At 36.2% G+C, this 20,174-nt stretch overlaps 1 protein-coding gene and 1 long non-coding RNA gene across 5 annotated transcripts in view; both read left to right on the forward strand.

Annotated features, from left to right (window-relative positions):
• The window catches only part of LOC147860265 (UDP-N-acetylglucosamine diphosphorylase 2-like), a 32,251-nt gene extending 19,125 nt beyond the window's left edge, over nt 1-13,126 (forward strand). The window contains exons 7-16 of one of the 4 annotated variants that reach the window (XM_087324419.1): nt 108-182; nt 3,660-3,699; nt 4,006-4,088; nt 4,340-4,417; nt 5,238-5,381; nt 8,090-8,157; nt 11,920-12,034; nt 12,133-12,289; nt 12,563-12,660; nt 12,953-13,126. In XM_087324419.1, the coding sequence (XP_087180545.1) occupies nt 108-182; nt 3,660-3,699; nt 4,006-4,088; nt 4,340-4,417; nt 5,238-5,381; nt 8,090-8,157; nt 11,920-12,034; nt 12,133-12,289; nt 12,563-12,660 (858 nt within the window). In that variant the 3' untranslated portion in view covers nt 12,953-13,126. Of the gene's footprint in view, nt 1-107; nt 183-3,659; nt 3,700-4,005; nt 4,089-4,339; nt 4,418-5,237; nt 5,382-8,089; nt 8,162-11,919; nt 12,035-12,132; nt 12,290-12,562; nt 12,661-12,952 lie in introns of those variants that run through there. The other 3 variants (XM_087324418.1, XM_087324420.1, XR_015530227.1) reach the window with 3 other exon arrangements.
• A 3,106-nt stretch (nt 13,127-16,232) lies between these two features.
• On the forward strand, nt 16,233-18,121 carry LOC147860266 (uncharacterized). Its single transcript, XR_015530247.1, has 3 exons — nt 16,233-16,824; nt 16,929-17,008; nt 17,590-18,121. It is a non-coding gene; the product is annotated as an uncharacterized LOC147860266 (long non-coding RNA).
• Nucleotides 18,122-20,174: the final 2,053 nt, after the last annotated feature.

Raw genomic sequence — 20,174 nt, forward strand, 5'->3', positions numbered from 1 at the left:
TGAGATAACATGCATAGACATGGGAAATTGTAAACTGTTTTTGGGGCATGAATTGATGGTTTCTTCTGAAATTTTGATCTGTTTCTTGGTCTTTCTGCTTTTTTCAGGTTATATTCTTTGAGCAGGGCACATTGCCATGTATATCAAAACAAGGGAAGTTTATAATGGAGACACCGATACAGGTGAAGATGCTGTTCTATTTCATATACCGGTGGACAACACATTATGTGTGCATATGTTTATAATTGTCTATATAGCCATTTGCCTATTCCCGAACAATATATACAATTCCTCCAGAAATGTGTCTATATAGCATTGGCCAATCTGTCACATGTTTTTCAAACAATATATACAATTCTTCCAGAATTATGAGTCATATTGGCCACATTACATATACTATAATGTGCACTTTTAAAACAATACATTGTAGATATAATCAAAATTCTTATTCGTCAACAATCAAGGTTCAATTAAAACTAGATTTTGAAAATACACATATCAAGACATTAATAAATATGAGCTAGATTCAATCATTTAAGGCAAACTTCAGAAAACCAGGAAGCTGATCATTGATTAGTCATGACTCATGACTGAAATCTGATTTTTAACACACAGAGAATAAAGTTAGGAATCTAGAGCCTAAACCTTTGGCTCGCTAGAAGAGGATGTAGAAGTTGACATGGAGAAAATGGACATATCTAATGCAGCTGAGCTTGTTGAAGCAACATTACAACTTAGACACGAGGATCTAAGATTATAGGTTGGCTCACTAACTCTTGAATGCATATGGTACAACTCCGTGTCCTATGGGAAGATGATCAACATCTCATTCACATTTTCAATGTCGATCTTATTGATACTGACTTGATGAGGTTGGATGGTGAGACCTTTCCCTAGAAGAGGCAAATTGCAATATCAATAATTTAGTATCTTCAACTGTGAAGTACTTGGTCAGTTTCTCCAATTATTGTCACCTGGATTTAACAATCGGTAACGCTTCGGTTCGAGACTGTCAAAACCAAACCAGTTTCAAACCGAATCGTTTAAAAAATTTGAAATTGGAACCGAACCAAACCACGAAACCATTTAAACTGAACCGTACAAAAAATTCGAACCATTAAATCGTCAAAACCACTGTTTCATGGTTCGGTTTCAGTTTTCAAGTTAGGTCAAAATTCAAACTTTCAATTTTAAAATTATTCATATTTCAAATTTTAATTTTTCAAAATTTTATAGTTTTTTCCTAAAATGTGAGAATTAGGCTGAAAAATGAAAAGGTTGTTTATGAAAATATAAAAAAAATCAATTGGCAACCCTAAACCATCAAACCGTTCACCCCTTAAACTGAACCAAACGGAAACCGAACCGTTAAAAAAACTTGAACCAGAACCGTTTTAACTGTTAAGCTGTTAAGCCATTGGTTTGCGGTTTGGTTCGGTTCAAACCAAACCGTTGCCAAATGTTACATGGATTGACATTGTTCAATCTTGTGATAGAACATGGATTGCAAGGGTTCGTCGTCAAGAAGTAATACAGAATATTATATTGGTATAGATATCCTTGGGCCTCTAAAGAGCACACAGCCCCATTCAAGCTTGATGAAACATCATTTGTGACTTGCAGCATTTGTAGGAGTGACATGACTAGAGAAAGTTGTGAATGTTCTTTGTTGATGAGTTCGTGTGGCTGTACTATTGTCCTTTAACAACTCGCCCTTTTTCTCGCGAGTTTAGCAAAGAAAAGTTCCAATCATCGTTGGTCCCTATTATATTACCATGTGTAGTGGGCCAAAGTCTTGCTTAAAGGGGCAATGGTAGCTCCCTCTTATTTCATTAAAAAGGGTACAATGGCAATCATAGTGTTCTTCATATTCCACTCTCTAATGATAGAATTGGCAAATTCTTTCTTCTAGAGGCTTTCATGCATATTTTCCTACCTCAATCTCTAACAGATGTGAGGAAGATTACAGCTGGCCCATCACACTGTGCAACACATAGGATAGATGTATGTCCATACGAGGGCCTGATGATAAATCCACTCTCCAAATTGTGTAAAAAGGGTTTTATAGTGGGCCGACTATGCAAGGCAATGGAATATGAGGGCCAACAGTGCTTGGGGCTTTTCTTGCAAGAATTCAAGAAACAAAAGTAAAAGCTGTTGGACAACAATACAGCCACACATGCTTATCAACAAAGAACAATCACAACTTTCTTTAGCCCCATCACTCCTACTCATGGTACGAGTCAATCAAGTGCTAGACAAATGGGCACCTGACTAGGACATAATAATGGGGGTTACAATAGATCAGGCAATAGCAATTTGCAGTGCACGTAGGCCTTGGACCCGTGGACCACGACCCCACCACCCTTGTCATCAACAAATAAAGGCCATTATCTCAGACTATCGCAAGTTCTTCCCTCCCTTTGCAGACCTCTCCATTTTGGATCGACGTATGCTAGATATATTTGGAAGACAATGACTTTAGAATCTTACATGTACCAATAACAAGATTCTTTAGTCTTTTTTTATCTTATTTACTTCTTTTAATTAGTAACATTTATTTTGGTTTGTTCTCAAAGATGAGACCTCACTAGAGATGTAATCTCTTATTTGATCTTATTGGCCATCTTGGCCTCTTGAAAGACATTAATATATCTTTCTTTTTGTTGTCATCCGATTTGAGATTTATTGTGGGTAATTTGCCTCATGATCAAGTGGGTAAGAGAAATCTTTTGCTGATTTATCATGGATAGTGCAACTAGAACCTGCATGCCGTAATATTTACATCATCACTTGATCCTCTCGTTTCTTTTGCACCAATGGATGCGGAGGATGAATGATGGCAACTAATGGTGAACCTGTGGTTGTAGATGATTGCCAATAATCCACCAAATGAGCCATCCTTTTCTTAGTACGATCTCTTCCATTTAGTACGCTTCTTGATTCCTTTGCCCTTGACACCAATTAAATGTGCTTCCAATTTTCTAAGAAATCCTGTGGATGAAATGCCACAAAATTTGCAGGTGAAGTTTCTATTCCCAGTTCCTTTACTTAACCCCTAAACTTTCTGTTTTTCGGACCATGCTTCGTCCCATAGTGTGCTCAGTGGCTTTGTTTTGATTAACTATTCTCAGCTGCATCAATTTAAGGGAAGACCTGCTACATGTGTTGTCGATGCCCTGCGGTCTATGTACTTGCTGCCTTGGTATTTGTGTATTTGGTTGCCTCTGTTACTTGTGTATTCGTTGCATAATTGCCTGTGTAATCAGTGCATTTTTGTCACCAAAAAAGTGCACAATATATTGGGACGTAGTGAAACTGTTTAGGGATTTTTTTTCCTGTCAACCCAGATGCATCTGATTCAAGATGTTTGATGTGGCGCATCTACATCTTACACATCTTACTTTAAGATGCCTGCATCTGTGAAACACTGGTTTTGGCTAAATTTTAATAACACTGCATGATTTGAGAAGTTTTGCAACTGTCTTTTTGCACATGGCAATGATACATTGTGCAAGTTTGCTGATATTGATATTGATCTTTAACATTTTTACTAAGGTTTAATCACCTGTATTGCACTTTAAATATTCAGAGTGTGGATTAAATTTTATTTATTTATTCTAGTATTAGTTTTTGAATGCAAGTTTATACCTATGTAGGTGGCTAAAGCTCCAGATGGAAATGGTGGTGTTTATACAGGTATGCTGAAAAACTATCACAGCTTGTGAATGGAATTCCTATAGATTCTTACTCTATGTAAAATGGTTTTTTAGCTCCTCTTTAATTTACGTTGGGCCTGCTATTGTGAGTACCTCCACTATATATAACCTTCGGGTTTTGTTTGTCAATGAATCCAACTCTTTGCTTGTGTGACTGCTCACAGTCTTGGAAGTAGGATTTAAGGTCAATATCATAGTTCTCACACAAAGTTACTGTTTATTTTCTTTTAATAGGATTCAGTCTCATCATGTTCATAGTATAACCATTTTTAAATAACTCTTGCAGCTTTAAAAGTATCGGGTTGCTTGGATGACATGGCTCGACGAGGCGTCAAATATATAGACTGCTTCAGTGTTGATAATGCTTTGGTAGGTGCCCTGACATTAATAATTATGTCTCTACTATAGGATCAGTGGTGAACTTTTGGACAGAAGTTTCTAATAATAAAGTTTCCCTTATCTTCAGATAATAGAATATATGAGAAGAGGGGAATAAGTATGAACTTAATTGCGAATACTTTGTAGCTATTAATTGTACCATTTCATGAGTTGCGGATTGTTGAGTGACATTTCTTCTTGAAGTGAACTTTGTTTTTCTCATGTTTTACCTTTTCTGTCAGGTACGTGTGGCAGATCCTGTTTTTCTAGGTCATGTTATTGAAAAAGGTGTTGCCTGTGCAGCGAAAGTTGTGAGGAAGGTAATAAGGTCATTACTGTTTATTCTGATTAAGGAGATGCTAAGCATTTTCTGGAAGTTGTCGAAGAGTTTATGTTCATTTTGCATGAAATTTAGAGTACCTAGGGAAATGCTTTATCACTTGATTATATGGGTTTATATAAATTGTGCAGTGATAAAAGGAAGGCCAATGCTGCAGACAGAACTTGGTGATATATGTTAACATTAGAATATACAAGTCATTATGCATCAGACACATCACTGGTTTGCATGGTATTTGTATATGAGTTTGATATCTGATTCAAACATGCTCATGAATGAAGTCATTGCTAGGTCATTTAATTGAAATTTGCTTGATGTATTGTGTTTTCTATCCATGAAATATCCTGGTTTGGAACTCTATCCGGATCCTATACTTGTGGAAATTCCCCTTGTATAAAAGCTAAAGGTTTGCCTATTGTTCATAACCTCTGAAATTAGATATAGCTATAGCAATGTCAACCTTTTCACAAACCATTCACAATTAGATGCCTTATTCTGATTCTTTATTATTTATTTTAAACTTCAGACCATTATTTAGACAGCCACGTGATGATGAGTTCTATATAATCTTTAATGAATTAAAATGTTTGACTTCTTACATGACGGGATACTAGCCATTCAATATGTAAGCATACCATTTAAAGAACTAGATGAATTGAATTGAACTATGATCTCTGCATTGCTTGGTAAAGAAATTGAGATTACATTTGATTTTCCCTTTTTATTGCAGGGAAACTCAAATTTGTTTATAGGTTCCTTAAATAAATTTTCTACAATTGCTAAAACACCTATATTTACAGGCATTTCCTCAGGAGAAGGTTGGTGTTTTTGCACGTCGTGGTAAAACGGGTCCTCTTGCAGTAGTTGAATACAGTGAGCTAGACTCTTCACTTGCGTATGCTATCAACCAACAAACTGGACGGCTTCGTTTTCTTTGGAGTAATGTAAGATATTTCCCTTTCCCTGGTGCTTACTACTGTGAGCATAAGGTTGGATGTTTTAAGTTGTAAACATTTGAAGGAAAAACAATGTATACAGTAGAAAAACTATGAAAGTCTCTCATACACATGATTTTTTAGGTTTTAGATGTGAGTTTGCTGTGTAAAATCATCCTAAACTATTGAGTAGAATCACTTACAACCAATTTATACCTTAGTACAAAAATGCAAAGCATTGATACAGCCTTCTATACCTTGGATTCAACCTTAATTAAGTCTCCTTAGTATGAAGGTGCAAAACATCGAGAAATCCATTTGTACCTTGGATTCCACATTACTCAACTGTCCCCAAAGATATTATTGCCCTGAGATACGTTCACATAAAATTCCATGTCTACAGTTGATATTTCTGTTTTGATCATCAACATTGAATTTTGCATTCTCCCTTGGTGGCAAGTACTTCTTACTAGTAAAATTTGCTGCTTGGATGCTGCACTCTTCAAGGCATTTGTTATTGAGGATATTTTTCTGTTTCTCCCAGTGATATCCAAATAAATTTTCTATTTTGGCACTAGCATTTTATACTGTGCTGTCATTGATGTTTCTTGCAAAGATATATAGTTAGAATAGTGTGACCTAATCAAGTGACCGTTGGATCTCCAGCTACCTGTAGTAAATATAGGTTATATAAGCCATTATACATCTTGTAATCAAACGTTGTTTTTCCTAATCTACTGATTTTTCTTTAAGTCTTCATGGGATCTTGCTGTGTGGGAGTTAGTCTAAGATCCTACATTTTCTATAAATGATATCAGAGCAAGTTTAGGTTACTTTCTCTATCATATTGTTCCTAATATGCATACAAAAATCTTTCACGTTATCTCTTCCCTTCTAAGAAGATGTCGAACCTCTCCATCACAAGAACGGCACTTGGGAGTTATGTGATCTACCTAAAGGTCGAAAAGCAATTGCCACCAACCAGATTTATAAAGTCAAACGTGATGCAGATGGTAGCCTTGATTGTTTTAAAGCAAGACTTGTAGCAAAAAGTGTTCCCAAAAAGAAGGGATTGACTATGAAGAAACCGTCGCCCCCACTTCAAGGATGACTACAGTCAGAGTTACAGTTGCTGCAGACGCAAATAAAGGATGGAAGGTTCACCAATTGGACATTAAGTCCGCCTTCTTAAATGGAGATTTAGAAGAAGAGGTTTATGTAACTCAACCTCCAAGTTTTTGTCATTAAAGGTGCAGAAACCAAAGTTTTCAGGTTACTTAAAGCTTTGTATGGCTTAAATGCAAAGATCCATGCTCATCTTCTGCAGCACGATTTTGGGAACTTCCCAACCGAAAGCACTCTATGTCCGAATGATGGAGAAAAATTACTAACTGTTGTTCTTTATGTTGATGAGTTGATAATCACCGAACCTAATGAGCAAGAAATTGCAGATTGCAAAGCTGATCTAAGCAAGGTATTTGAACTTACAGATCTTGGGCATCTCAATTACTACCTGACCATTCAATTTAGTATTGTTGAGGGGGGCATTTGTTTGAGTCAACGAAAGTACATTGAGAAGCTCCTACAACAATTCAGGTTTGAAGAGTGCAAACCAATCTCTACTCCTGTAAAAGCAGGTTACAAATTCTCATATCAAGACAAAGGAGAATCAACTGATGTACTCTTATACCAGCAAGCTGTAGGTTGTTCGATATTTTTGTGCAACAAGAGACCTGACATTCAATATGTAGTTTCACAATTAAGCAAGTTTATGCACAGCCCCAGAATAAAGCATTGGCAAGCAGCCAAGCAGGTTTTCCGTTACCTTTAAGGAACTATTGATTTCAGCCTCTTCTATGGAGATGGCAATTCATTTACTTTAACAGCCTTCACTGGTAGTGATTGGGCCGGCTGCTATGGCAATTGTTTCATGATCGGCAATTCCTGTGTTTCCTGCCTCAACAAGAAGCAGCCAACAGTGGCAACATCAAGTTGTGAAGCTGAATATAGAGCAGCATTCAGTGCTACAATAGGGTGTGTGTGGCTCAGAAGATTATTTTCCAATTTGTCACTTGAGCAACCATCTCCTACTTGTATATGATAGTTAAAGTGCCTTGCTTATTGCAAGAAATTCCATATTCATTCACGAACAAAACACATTGAGTTGCACTCATGAAAAGGCTCTATCAAGAGAAAAGTTCGAGTATTTTTGCAAGGAATTGGGCATTCTTCCAACACTTCGATAGTGACAACATTCAAGTTCACACCATTCATGTTAGGGGAATTTGTTACACGTAATGTGTATCCTATGAAAGCTTTGGTGTGAAAGTAGTTAGAATAGTGTGAACCTAGTTAAGTAATTGTTGTGTGTGAACATACTTAGAATGGTGTCAACCTAGTTAAGTATCTATTAGGTGTGAACATAGTTAGAATAATGTGAACCTAATTAAATGACCATTGGATCCCAGCTACCTGTAGATACTGGTTATATAAATCATTCCACATCTTTATAATCAAACGTTGTTTTTCCTAATCTACTAATTTTTTCTTAGTCTTCTAAGTGATCTTATTGTGTGAGAGTTAGTCTCAGATCCCTGCATTTTCTATAACAAGCACTGTTTTTTGAAAAGGAATAACAAATGTTGAGTAAGAGATATGGAAATACTCTTTATTATATCAGGATATGAATCTTATGAGTTTTTACATTTTACTGACAGATTTGCTTGCACATGTTCTCACTTGACTTTTTGGTAGAGGTCACTGACTCCCTCGAGAGGAATAGCATGTCGGTAATCATTCTCTTTCATACATTTTCCATATTCTTTTGATTTGTCAAGTACATCTTGCTGTTAATGCTCTTGCTGTGTGAACTACATCACTGATGAAGTGATACTTGACATGTATGCGCTTCATATTTGCATGAAAGACAGGATTCTGTGCTGGCCTTATAGCACTCTGACTGTGACAATGAAGAGCAGGTAACTATGTAATACCAAGATCTCCAACCAGACACGAAATTCATAAAGCCTCCTTGTATGCCTCAGTAGCAGCCACATACTCTGTTTCTGTAGTAGACAATGCAACATACTTCTGTAGTCTGGAGATAGAGGAGACTGCTCCTCGTGTTAATGTAAACATATAGCCAGAAGTGGACTTTCTGCAGTCTGCATAACCAATGTACCCTGCATCTATAAAGCCAATGAAAGATGCCTTCTGCTTCCCAAAGCAGATCCACAAATCCTTTGTGCCTTTGAGGTATTCCATAATGCCTTTCACTGGTTTCCCAATGCTTTTTGCTAGGGTTTGCTATTGCTATGTACCTGCTAACCACTTCCTCTGGATGTGTAGCAACCATAGCATACATAAAACTGCCAACAGCTAAAGCATATGAAAACGTGGCCATTTCAACCTTCTCATCATCAAATGTAGGCTTTTCTTCTGCACCGAGTTTCACATATGGGGCAATAGAACCCCAAATGTACAGCCTTCCCCTCTTCTATATTAAAACACTGCAAAATCTTGGAGATAGAATTGACCGATTTCTGAGTATTTGCATGCCTAGAATATGAATTGCTTCACATATGGGGCAATAGAACCCCAAATGTACAGCCTTCCCCTCTTCTATATTAAAACACTGCAAAATCTTGGAGATAGAATTGACCGATTTCTGAGTATTTGCATGCCTAGAATATGAATTGCTTCACATATGGGGCAATAGAACCCCAAATGTACAGCCTTCCCCTCTTCTATATTAAAACACTGCAAAATCTTGGAGATAGAATTGACCGATTTCTGAGTATTTGCATGCCTAGAATATGAATTGCTTCACATATGGGGCAATAGAACCCCAAATGTACAGCCTTCCCCTCTTCTATATTAAAACACTGCAAAATCTTGGAGATAGAATTGACCGATTTCTGAGTATTTGCATGCCTAGAATATGAATTGCTTCACATATGGGGCAATAGAACCCCAAATGTACAGCCTTCCCCTCTTCTATATTAAAACACTGCAAAATCTTGGAGATAGAATTGACCGATTTCTGAGTATTTGCATGCCTAGAATATGAATTGCATCATCAAGATCCTTCATATCAAGGCTGCCATGAAGCTTCAGTGAATTGAACGCATGAGTATCCCTGCACGCAATCAGCATGACATCAACATACAAAACCAAGATAATCAGGTTGCCATCTACTGCCGTCTAGGTGTACAAGCAGTGATCCACTTGACGTCAGTAAAAACCTTGAGACTGCATACCCTTCTCTTGGTGCTAGTTTCAACACATTCAAACTCTTTTTGAGCTAACAGACCAGCTTCTCTTCTCCTTTTTCCACAAACCTTCAGGCTGCTACATATATGTCTTCACACAGATCCCCATGTAAAAAAAGCAGGATTTATTTCCATCTGTATGAGCTCCATATCTTCAGCTACAATGAAGCCCAAAATGGATCTATTTAGTCATTTCAACTACAGGAGAGCTCTCATCAAAATCAATTCTATATTCCTCATATCCCCTTGCAAGCAATCTTGCTTTGTACCTTGTCGAGGAACTAGAAGTGACTTTCATCTTGTAAACCCATTTGCATGCAGGTGTTTTCTGCCCTTTAGGTTTAGGCAAATGCACCAAGTTCCAAGTGCCATTTTTTCAAGAGATTCCATCTCTAACAACAAGGTTTTATACCATTTCTTGCTGTCTTGTATGACTGTTGCTTCCTTGAAGTAAGAGAGCTCACCGCAATATGTCACAATGACATAATCAGCCACGTCATTTGCACAAGGAACAAATCTGTCAGGCTGTCTAGTGGCCCTAGACGATCTGCTAACTCAATGATCATTGTTTGCTGGATGTTGAGCTGACAAATTATCGTTTTTTAAATTGATGTTCCTTCACATTTGATGGCTCATCATTATAGGCGCTGGATGATCATTTTCTGCATTTGCAGATACATTTACAGCTGGCATATTTTGCTCTCCAAAAGGTATTTCTTCTCAAAATACAACCCTACAAACTTCATCAGTCTTTATGGGCTGTTTATGCATGCAAATTTCCTGGTAGATGATATAATTGCTGTGTTCTGGGTGCCTTGTGCAAGCAATGACATTAGGGGACAATACAAGCTTCTTAGACTCCAACTAAAAACAACTATTTAGAACTTTTATTCTTTCTATGAATTTACACCAAAATAGATTTCCCTTCTTCCTTCCTTCTACCAAGACTCTTCTCACTTTTTAGACCTTCTATTTTTCCTCCTTCAAATTGTGAAGAATACCCACCTATATATAGGTTTTTTTTATCCTCAACTATATGTGAGGCGTTTTTTTTATATCACTATTTCTACTCTTAATCCCAAGTTTGTCATACAAGATATTTTTGGAAAGCTCTCGTTGTCATCTTTTTGATGAATCTTTGTTAAGAAGTCTGGATATTGAATGAAGAAGTTATCAGCTTTTTTCTTTACCTAAATCTTCATATACATGTCTTGCTTTTTTCTGCTATTTTTACTTTGGAAAACACCGCTAACTTTATATCCCTTAAGGTTCCTTTCCTCCTTTAATATTTAATCCTCCGATATCGCGCTTTATTCTTAGACATCTTAACATTTAACAAATTTGCAACAATCTTTTCTTATGAACAAAAACTGACTTCACAGTAAGGTTTAGAGAAGGCTTATGATCATTCATAAAAAAACCTATAGATCTTCTCTGAAGAACTCAAGGAAGTGATGGTGCTATCAACTCCCTGTAAATCGCTAGATAATGATCAATTCACTTATTTAATTAGAACTCACAATAAAAGCATATTATGAGCTCTCAAAGTTTTAAGAAATGGTCAACTAAGAAAGCTCATAATACCTCCCATTGAACATAGTTACAATTCCAGTTTGCCTGTCAGATTTGGAATCTGTTCTTATTTGCTGTTGTAATTACTTCTCTTCAATGCTTTCTAGTTCTCTTGGTTGATGCTTTTCTTTTGCATATGATTATATAAGGAGCCTGATTTTTTTAAAGTTCACAAATGCTTCTATTGACCATGCCTACTAGGAGCAACAAATCCAATAGAAGCTCTCAACGAACTTTCACCTTGCAGAAAAGTTACACCCACTCCTAAAAGCAGATATTTTGGATCCAGAAATTGCTGTCATTAATATTAAGGAAAAAACTAATATTATTGTTGATGAAAAGCCAAAGCATATCTACAAGTTTATAAAATTGATGCAATTTTATAAATAGTCAACTAACTAATTAAGAGCTAAAATTGAGATGCTACCTCAGTGTAGCCTTCATAGGGTATTCTAAAAAAGAAAGGCTACCATATTGTGGCCTACGACCACTATGAGAAGGAATGCTGGCATTTCTTATTATGAGATAGTCATGTTGTGGTCATTTTATTTACTAATGTATGTTTGAGATGCTTACTTTATTTAGTGATTTTATGGCTGTTTTGCATGACGGTGCTATAGGTCTAATGAGGGAATTTTTCAGATGCAGCTTTTTTTTTTTAAAGTTTTAGGTTACTTAAACTTACATCCTCGGCATTGTCTTAGTTACCACATTGCTGAGAAGAAGATACCTTCGGTTGAAGGCATGATTGATGGCATAAAGCTCGAACAATTCATTTTCGATGCATTTCCACATGCACCGACGTTATCACTGTTCGAGGTTTGGTGTTAAAATTAAACCGTCAAACAATTGGTTAATGAGCAGAACTTCGATGGACATTATACTTAATAATATTTGGAATTTCCAAATATTCACAGGTTGTGAGAGAAGAAGAATTTGCACCTGTAAAGAATGCAACTGGCGCTGCAGTGGATACACCTGACACAGCTCGGCTTCTGCTACTAAATCTACATACACGTTGGGTTGTTGCGGCCGGTGGTTTTGTCACACACTCGGTACCTTTACAGCTCACCGGTATGATATAACAAATTAACGAACCAATTCCTCTTCCCGCAAAAATAAAAAACAATTTGGAAGAGGTTTGCATGCAAGGGGAAGAAAAATGGCTACGTTTATCAAGATTCTTGGAAACACACTTTCAGCTATCCAAGCATTAAGCCAATGTTGCAGAAGTTTGGTTACTGTTAGGATTTCACAAGAAATTAATCAGCCAGTTTTCTTTGCTTGTGAATGTGAGGGGAAAGACAATTTTATTAAGTGACTTTGGAAATATTGTGATGCCTGCAGGAATAGAAGTTTCGCCTCTTCGTTCGTATGCCGGTGAAAACTTGGATGATGTGTGTCGTGGTCGGACATTTCATGCGCCTTGTGAAATCCGAGATTAGGTATCTAACAAAGTTTACCTTAAGAAAATTTTCCTTAATTGATATGTGTGTGTATGTATACATTTTACGTATCTAACCAAGTTTGTCTTAAGAACCTTGCTTCTTGAATTCATGCACAGCTCTACAATATGATTGTCCTTAATAGATATATATATGTGTATGTATACATGTACATATAAATAAGGAAGGTTTCAAATGTAACATTGCATTCAATCATTAAGTTTCTAAATATCTGTTATGGACCTACCCTCAAAGCTATGCTTTGCATTAGTTTAACTTCATTGATAAATAGTTTTGTTCTCGCAGGTAATGCAGCCAAATTTCTTTGGCTTCACATTTTCCTTTTCCTATTATTTTTTCATGTGCCATCAGTTATTATTGAAAACCCTTCCATTCTATATTGATGTAAAACTATTAAGTAACAGTAAATGGTTGTCGCCATAAATGGACTAAAATGTTTTCTGCATGGCACATTAATTGTGTGTTAATTATAGAAAGATTTTCCAACAGATTTGACATCCAACTTAAATTAATTTATGATAGAAGAGCAAAATGCAAAGCATATTTTCTCACCAAAATCAGTGATAGGCCCTGCTGACTTGAAAATATTTGTCATGGTGAAGATTTGTTTAATGTTAAAATAGAGATCGCTAGAAACATTAGTTTCAAAGTATTTTTTAAGTATATCTGTTAGTTGTGATCACTTCGGTGTTAGGAGATTGGTGCTTTATGAGGCAAATTTGGCATGATAGTGCTTCTAAACAACTATTTATAAAACCTTATAGTAAATGCAATCCCTGACAAAATAGTGATGCATCTTTTTAATGGATATGATCTCATTGTGAACCTTTGGAAACATGATATGAGACTTAGCTGCATATAAAAAGTATTCATGAGTGGAATCTACATTCCAAGTCTTTTCTGGTCGGCCATGTTAGATGTTCAATAAACTGACTTGAAACAAACTTCTGTTTGTGAGGGTTCTGCTTTGGATGACAATTTCTGATGTAAGAAATGTTCTTCCAATTTTTTGAAGCCCATTTGTTTGCTATCTCACTGTGATGTGATGGACTAGTTGTTTGTGGACATATTGAGATGAACAAGTTATGATAAAAGGCTTTGTCTTTTATCACATTTGACTCAAAGCCTTTTATATCATTATGATAAAAGGCCTAGGATGTCAAAGTAGTAATTAATCTAATTAGATGCGATGCTAGTGGATTAAGCTAATAAATTGTCCTTTTGAGCATGCATACCTGAAACGGATGGAGAATAGAGAGTAAACAGACATCAAACTTTAGTTTGATAGAATCTGTTGTTCGAATAACCCTTTTTAATAATGGTGCACAACTTTAGTTCATCAGTTGTTCGAGTAACCCTCTTTAATAATGGTGTACAACTTTAGTTCATCAGTTGAATAGCCCTATGAAAAAGTTTAAATTGCAGGATTGATACACCTCAACAAAATAGTGTTATGGAATAAAAGAATGGAACTTTACTCGATGTGGCTCCAAGAATTATAAAATTTGCAAAATTACCACCAAAGTTTTGAGAAGAAGGAACATGCTACATCCAAAAGCAACAATTCCATTCAGCTCTAGAATGGTAAAAAACCTAATCTGAATAATCTTCAAATTTTTATATATGATGCTAATGATTTTCTTCCGTGTATTAATTGAAACAGATTAGATACATTTTACTTCCTATGGAGAAAAACCTCACCTATAAATCATACAACGTAAACAATCTTCAAACACATCAAATGTTCTCCAATCATAGTGTCATATTCCAAGATGGCTTACTATACATTTCTACAAGCATCTTCAATTTCAAAAAGAACTCAATGAAAATATGAATTTAGTGGAAATATCATATCAATCAGTTTTCCTAACATTTTCACCCTAACATGTTCAAGGAAACTACTTCATCAAATTACATTACAAAATATTCAAAGGCTACTTCTATTCCTACTCCACATCCTCATTGACAGTACTAGCAACACTATATCCTTTACCTCCATGCCTATTGCTCCAAATCAAGCTTTCTCATCATCATCCATAAGTTCCACTCCAACTAAGTATTGACCTCTAAATAGCATATATGAACAACTTGATCAAATGGAAGCACATTTTGTGGGCTTGGACTCAGAATCTTATATACATGAAGAGATGCTCTAACCCTTAGGCAATGACATAAATCTATCAATCAAAGATGCACTTTTAGGAAAAAGGCTATAATAAAAAATGGTACTTGGATGTAGTCGAGTCTCTGAAGGATCACCACATAATTGGCTCTAAATGAGTCTTATGCATCAAATGAGATATTCACAGTAATCCAAACCACTTTAAGATTTGTGTTATTGTTAGAGGCATTTCACAAGTTCTAGGTATCGATTTTCAAGTTGCTTTTAGTCTTACACTGAAGATACGTGGTTTTTCAATGCTCATCATTCAACATGACCTACAATTGCACCACTTGGATGTAGAAACCAACTTTCGTCATTGAGATTTGGATGAAGAATGTTACCTGCAAAAACTAATTTTTTTTGAAGATCCAAATCATCTGAAGTTTGTACATTGAGGTTGTAAATCAATTTGAGGCCTTAATCAATATCCATGCATATAGTATCACAAACCTCATTCCTTTCTTATTAAGGTTGTATTTCATCGTTTTAACAATGAACCAAATATTTAACTTGGTTATCATTTGTGTCTAAATCCTATTTAACTCTCACAAAGAAGGAACTTGCATTTGTTTTTCCAATCATTGATGTAGGTCCTACAACACATTTTATTGGCATCCAAATAATTCAAAATAGATGAAATCGTATCATCTCTCTATCACAAGCTGAATATATTACCACCATCCTTCAAATATTTGATATGTTCCATGATAATGCCATTAGTACTCCTCTTACCACTCCTTATAAATGCACCAATGCTAATACATGTTTCTAGATATATTTAGATATCTAGTTAGTTGCCCACGTCCATATATTTGTTTTGTTATTCACTTTCTTTCTTGTTGCATGGCTAATCTAGGACCGAAGCATTGGACCTCCACCAAAATGTTACTACCATATTTGAAGTATACAACACTATGCATCGACTTATTGCACACAATTCGAGTCAACCAAACTTGTGCAAGAATAGACATACTCGTCTAGTCAACTAACTAGTTGGATTGACTCTAATTAGAGGGAGATGTGGATGACTGCAAAGCAATAGCTGCCTATGTCTACACACTAGTTAGTGTTGCTATTTGTCGGAAGTCAAAGAAGCAATCTTAGAAGACAAATATGTGGCCGCAACTCTAACAGCTAAAGAAGGTGATGTGAATGAGGTCCGAAACAACAAGCAGACTAATGAAAAACATAGCACTGTTATGAACTCATGCATAACATGAGTTATGCTATACTTATCTTAGTCTTAAACTCTAGTTAAGAAGACTTCATGATGTAAATAGTATGCATGCATCTCATCATCTTGTGAGTCATAAAACTTATGTATCTCAATCATATTGAGGATATAGAGATGAGCATAGCCTATGAGTTCTATCTAGATATTGTATTGTGATCTTGATTAATATCTAATCACTCTTTGATCTTACTTAATTACTCTATTCTATAACACGTTATCAACATGATTAGCCTCTACCATAGTAATTAATTATTCTCTTATATAAATCTACCTTATTGTTACCATTAGCATGACTTCTCAAGCTCTACAAATAAAGAAATGCTTATTCCTGCCACTTGCCTTGGATGGGTCCAATTATATGACTTGGATGGTTCATGTCGAAGGCCATCTCACGGCGAAAGATATCCTTCATACGATAAGTGATCATTTTAATGGTGCAGAGAACTCAAATACTAGGATGAAGGGAGCAGAAGCATTCATATTCATCCTTCATCACCTTGATCTAAGCCTTCAAAATCAATACTTCTCCATCAAGAATCCATCAACTCTCTGGAAGCAATTCAAAGCCCGCTTTGATCATCAACGAAGTGTTCTTGGCCCCAACACTTTGCATGAATGGAATCAACTTCGTTTTCAAGATTTCAAGAAAGTTGTTGAATATCACTATTTGGTATCGTTTCTAAACTTAAAATTTGCGGTCATGAAAACCTTGTTCAAGAGGTGAATCTAATCAACAAAACGTTAAGTACTTTTCATTCCTCAAATTTTAATTTTGTCATTGAACTTTTATGCAAATTTTAATCTTTTAAAACATATGCTAAACTTTTATCTACACTTCTTACTGTTGAGCAACACCACCAAGTTCTCCTCAAGAACGACAAAATTCATCCAGTTAGTCAACATGTGGCTCCTCTACAATTCAAGGATTTGTCACATGTCGAGAGCATAGTTCCTAATATTCGCGTACGTCCAATTTACTGGACGTACACGAACGTTTGCAAACGTACGCGTATGATACGCGATATTCGTTTGGTTTTTTTTTTTTTTTTGACTTTTTTTTGGTTTTTTTAATTTTTGATATTCATAATATTTTGTGAATAGAAGTGACATCTGACACACATACACACACACTCTCTCTCTCTCACACGAGAACTGACATATTTTCTCTCTCTACAAAATCTAGATATCTAATATACATATTACATACTCCCTCACACAGACAAAACCCATAGCTCCTCTCTCTCTCTCTCTCTAGAGTCTAGATATACACTCAATCACTGTCTCCTCACACATGCAAAAGAGGGCTTCTCTCTCTAGACCACACACGCTCTCTCTCTCTCTCTCTCTCCCCCTCACACACACACACACTATGTACACCATATACACCATATGTATATATAATATATCTATGTACCGCGTATGGATTTCAATCATACTTGGAGCCTTTTCAACCATATGTATGATACGAATATTGGCGTTTGAGTATGACACGAATGAGACGTATGGCTAGAACTATGGTCGAGAGTAATTATTCTAGACGACAACATCGTCATCAACACCCATATGCACAGAATCGAGGAAGAGGAAGAGGAGGAAGAAATCAACAAAGGAAACAATATCCTACAAGTAATCAAGTCAAGCAAATGCATCATTAATCAAAGTCAAGTCAAGATAAGCCTTCATCAAATTCATGTCTTCGATGTAGTTTACGAGGGCATTGGGCAAATACTTGCTGAATTTCTAAGTTTCATGTTGATCTTTACCAAAAGTATGGGAAGCAAGATCAAGATAGGAAATTGGAGGCTAATACAAAAACATCAACGATCTCACCATCAATTCCAATATTGGAATATAGTTTTATGGATCAACCTTTGGAATTTGAGCCCGAAGCTAACATGATTGAAGCCCATATGATTTATTTGCATACAAGTAATTTTATTTGTCTTATTGATTGTGCATACCTTGCTGAGAAATCTTCTTGCATTTGTAGATGTGTGACACGATGGATACCACCTCATGACATCGGAGCAAGATGGGAAAAAGACAATGCCAGTTGTCAAGCACCTGTCAAATACTACCCAAGTTATTGATGAGTTAGAAGTCTTACCAAATCAATTGTATTGTTTAAACCTTAAAGCCCCGAAGATCCGCATGGCTTCATTTGCCCACTACTCCAAATATTTATTCGAATGTCAATACCGATATAATGGATCTTTGGCATGATAGACTAGGTCATCTTGGCCATACAATGATTAAGAGAATGATCAATAATGTTCAAGATCTACCTTTAAAGTTGGAATACTTGAATCGAGTTAAAACTTGTTTTTGTGTTCCATGCACACAAGGAAAGTTGGTGATTCGTCATTCCTTGCACAAGGAACCGTATGAGTCACCAAATTTTTTGGAGTGCATACATGGTGATATCCATGGTGATATCCATGGACCAGTGCACCCTCCTTTTGGACCATTTTATTACTTCACGGGAGTTAAAGATGCTTCATCACATTTTTCTCACGTCACACTTCTTTCTACTCGCAATATGGCGTTGCCTCGACTCCTCATCCTTATCATCAAGTTGCGCGCTCAATTTCCAGATTTTCCAATTAAGTCGATTCGGATGGACAACGCTGTCGAGTTTACGTCAACAACCTTTATTCGCTATTGCGAATCTATCGGTATTAATTTTGAAGTTTCAACTCCTCATGTTCACACTCAAAATGGTATGGCTGAATATTTGATTAAACAAATTCAAGTAATTGTGCGGCCAATTCTTCTCAAATCAAATTTGCCTAGTTCAACATAGGGACATGCAATACTTCATGGATCGCAACTTCTCCGACTACGGCCATCGTCATATCATGTTTACTCTCCCCATCAACTCATGACAGGTTTTCCACCTTCTGTTTCTCATTTACGAGTATTGGTTGTGTAGTTTATGTTCCTATTTCTCCACATTACCGTAGGAAACTTGGTCCTCAACGTCGTCTCGGAATTTATGTGGGATTCAACTCTCCTTCAATCATCCGCTATCTCGAACCTACAATTGGCGATTTATTTACAACTCGCTTTGCCGATTGCCAATTTGATGAATCAACTTTCCTGATTTTAGGGCAAGATATCTGGAAAAGAGAAACATTAGGAAAGATTGATCAAAGTCTAATGTTTAATTGGCCCAAGGATAAACCAGTGCCACCAGATCCTTATACTAGAGAGGTGGAGAAAGAAGTTCAACGAATATTACATCTACAAAGTATTACCAACAATGCACCAGATGCTTTTGTTGACACTTTCAATATGAAGGTCTCCGACATTAATCCTGCTATGAATGTGCCTGCTCGAATTGGTGAATCACGGCACATGTTGTAGAATCTCAAAGGAAGCGTGGATGGCCTATTGGAGCAAAGGATAAACAATTAAGAAAGTGAAAACCAACAACTGAGGCTGAAATTGAAGTTCCTATATTATCAAATAGGATAATTAGTGAAGAGTCTCCAATTGCTAATTATACTAATTCTAAGTTAATAACATGACAAGAGGTTAATTATATCTTCATTTTCTATGTCGCAACAACTTTTGTGAATGAATCTGATCCTCAAACTATTCAAGAAGCAAAAGCATCCCCTTTTTGGGATAAGTGGAAAGAAGCTATTCAAGCTGAGCTAAATAGTCTTCTCAAACAAGGAGTTTTTGGTAAAATTCAAGAGACGCCTATTGGTCATACACCTGTTGGCTATCGTTGGGTTTTTGTGCGGAAGCATAATGATAAAGGAGAAGTTATCCGTTATAAGGCAAGGTTTGTTGCTCAAGGTTTCATGCAACGATTTGGTATTGATTATACTGATACATATTCTCCGGTTATGGATGCAACAAGTTTTCGTTGGTTGATTCATTTCACTATTCAACGAAGTCTTCATATGCATCTCATGGATGTGGTTACAACCTATCTTTATGGTGATTTGGATAAAGATATATTGTCAGGAACTCTATTAAGGCAGAGAAGGAATTAGTACTAAAAGAAGGATTAGTACTATTTTCGGGGAATAGTACTAAGACAGAGAAGGATTAGTACTATGAGAGGTGTCGAACTTTGAGAGA

This window comes from Azolla caroliniana, unplaced genomic scaffold (genome assembly GCF_043228905.1).
Source record: "Azolla caroliniana isolate FFs.n. ecotype wild unplaced genomic scaffold, voAzoCaro1.0.p SCAF_9, whole genome shotgun sequence".
Classification (NCBI taxonomy): Eukaryota; Viridiplantae; Streptophyta; class Polypodiopsida; order Salviniales; family Salviniaceae; genus Azolla; species Azolla caroliniana.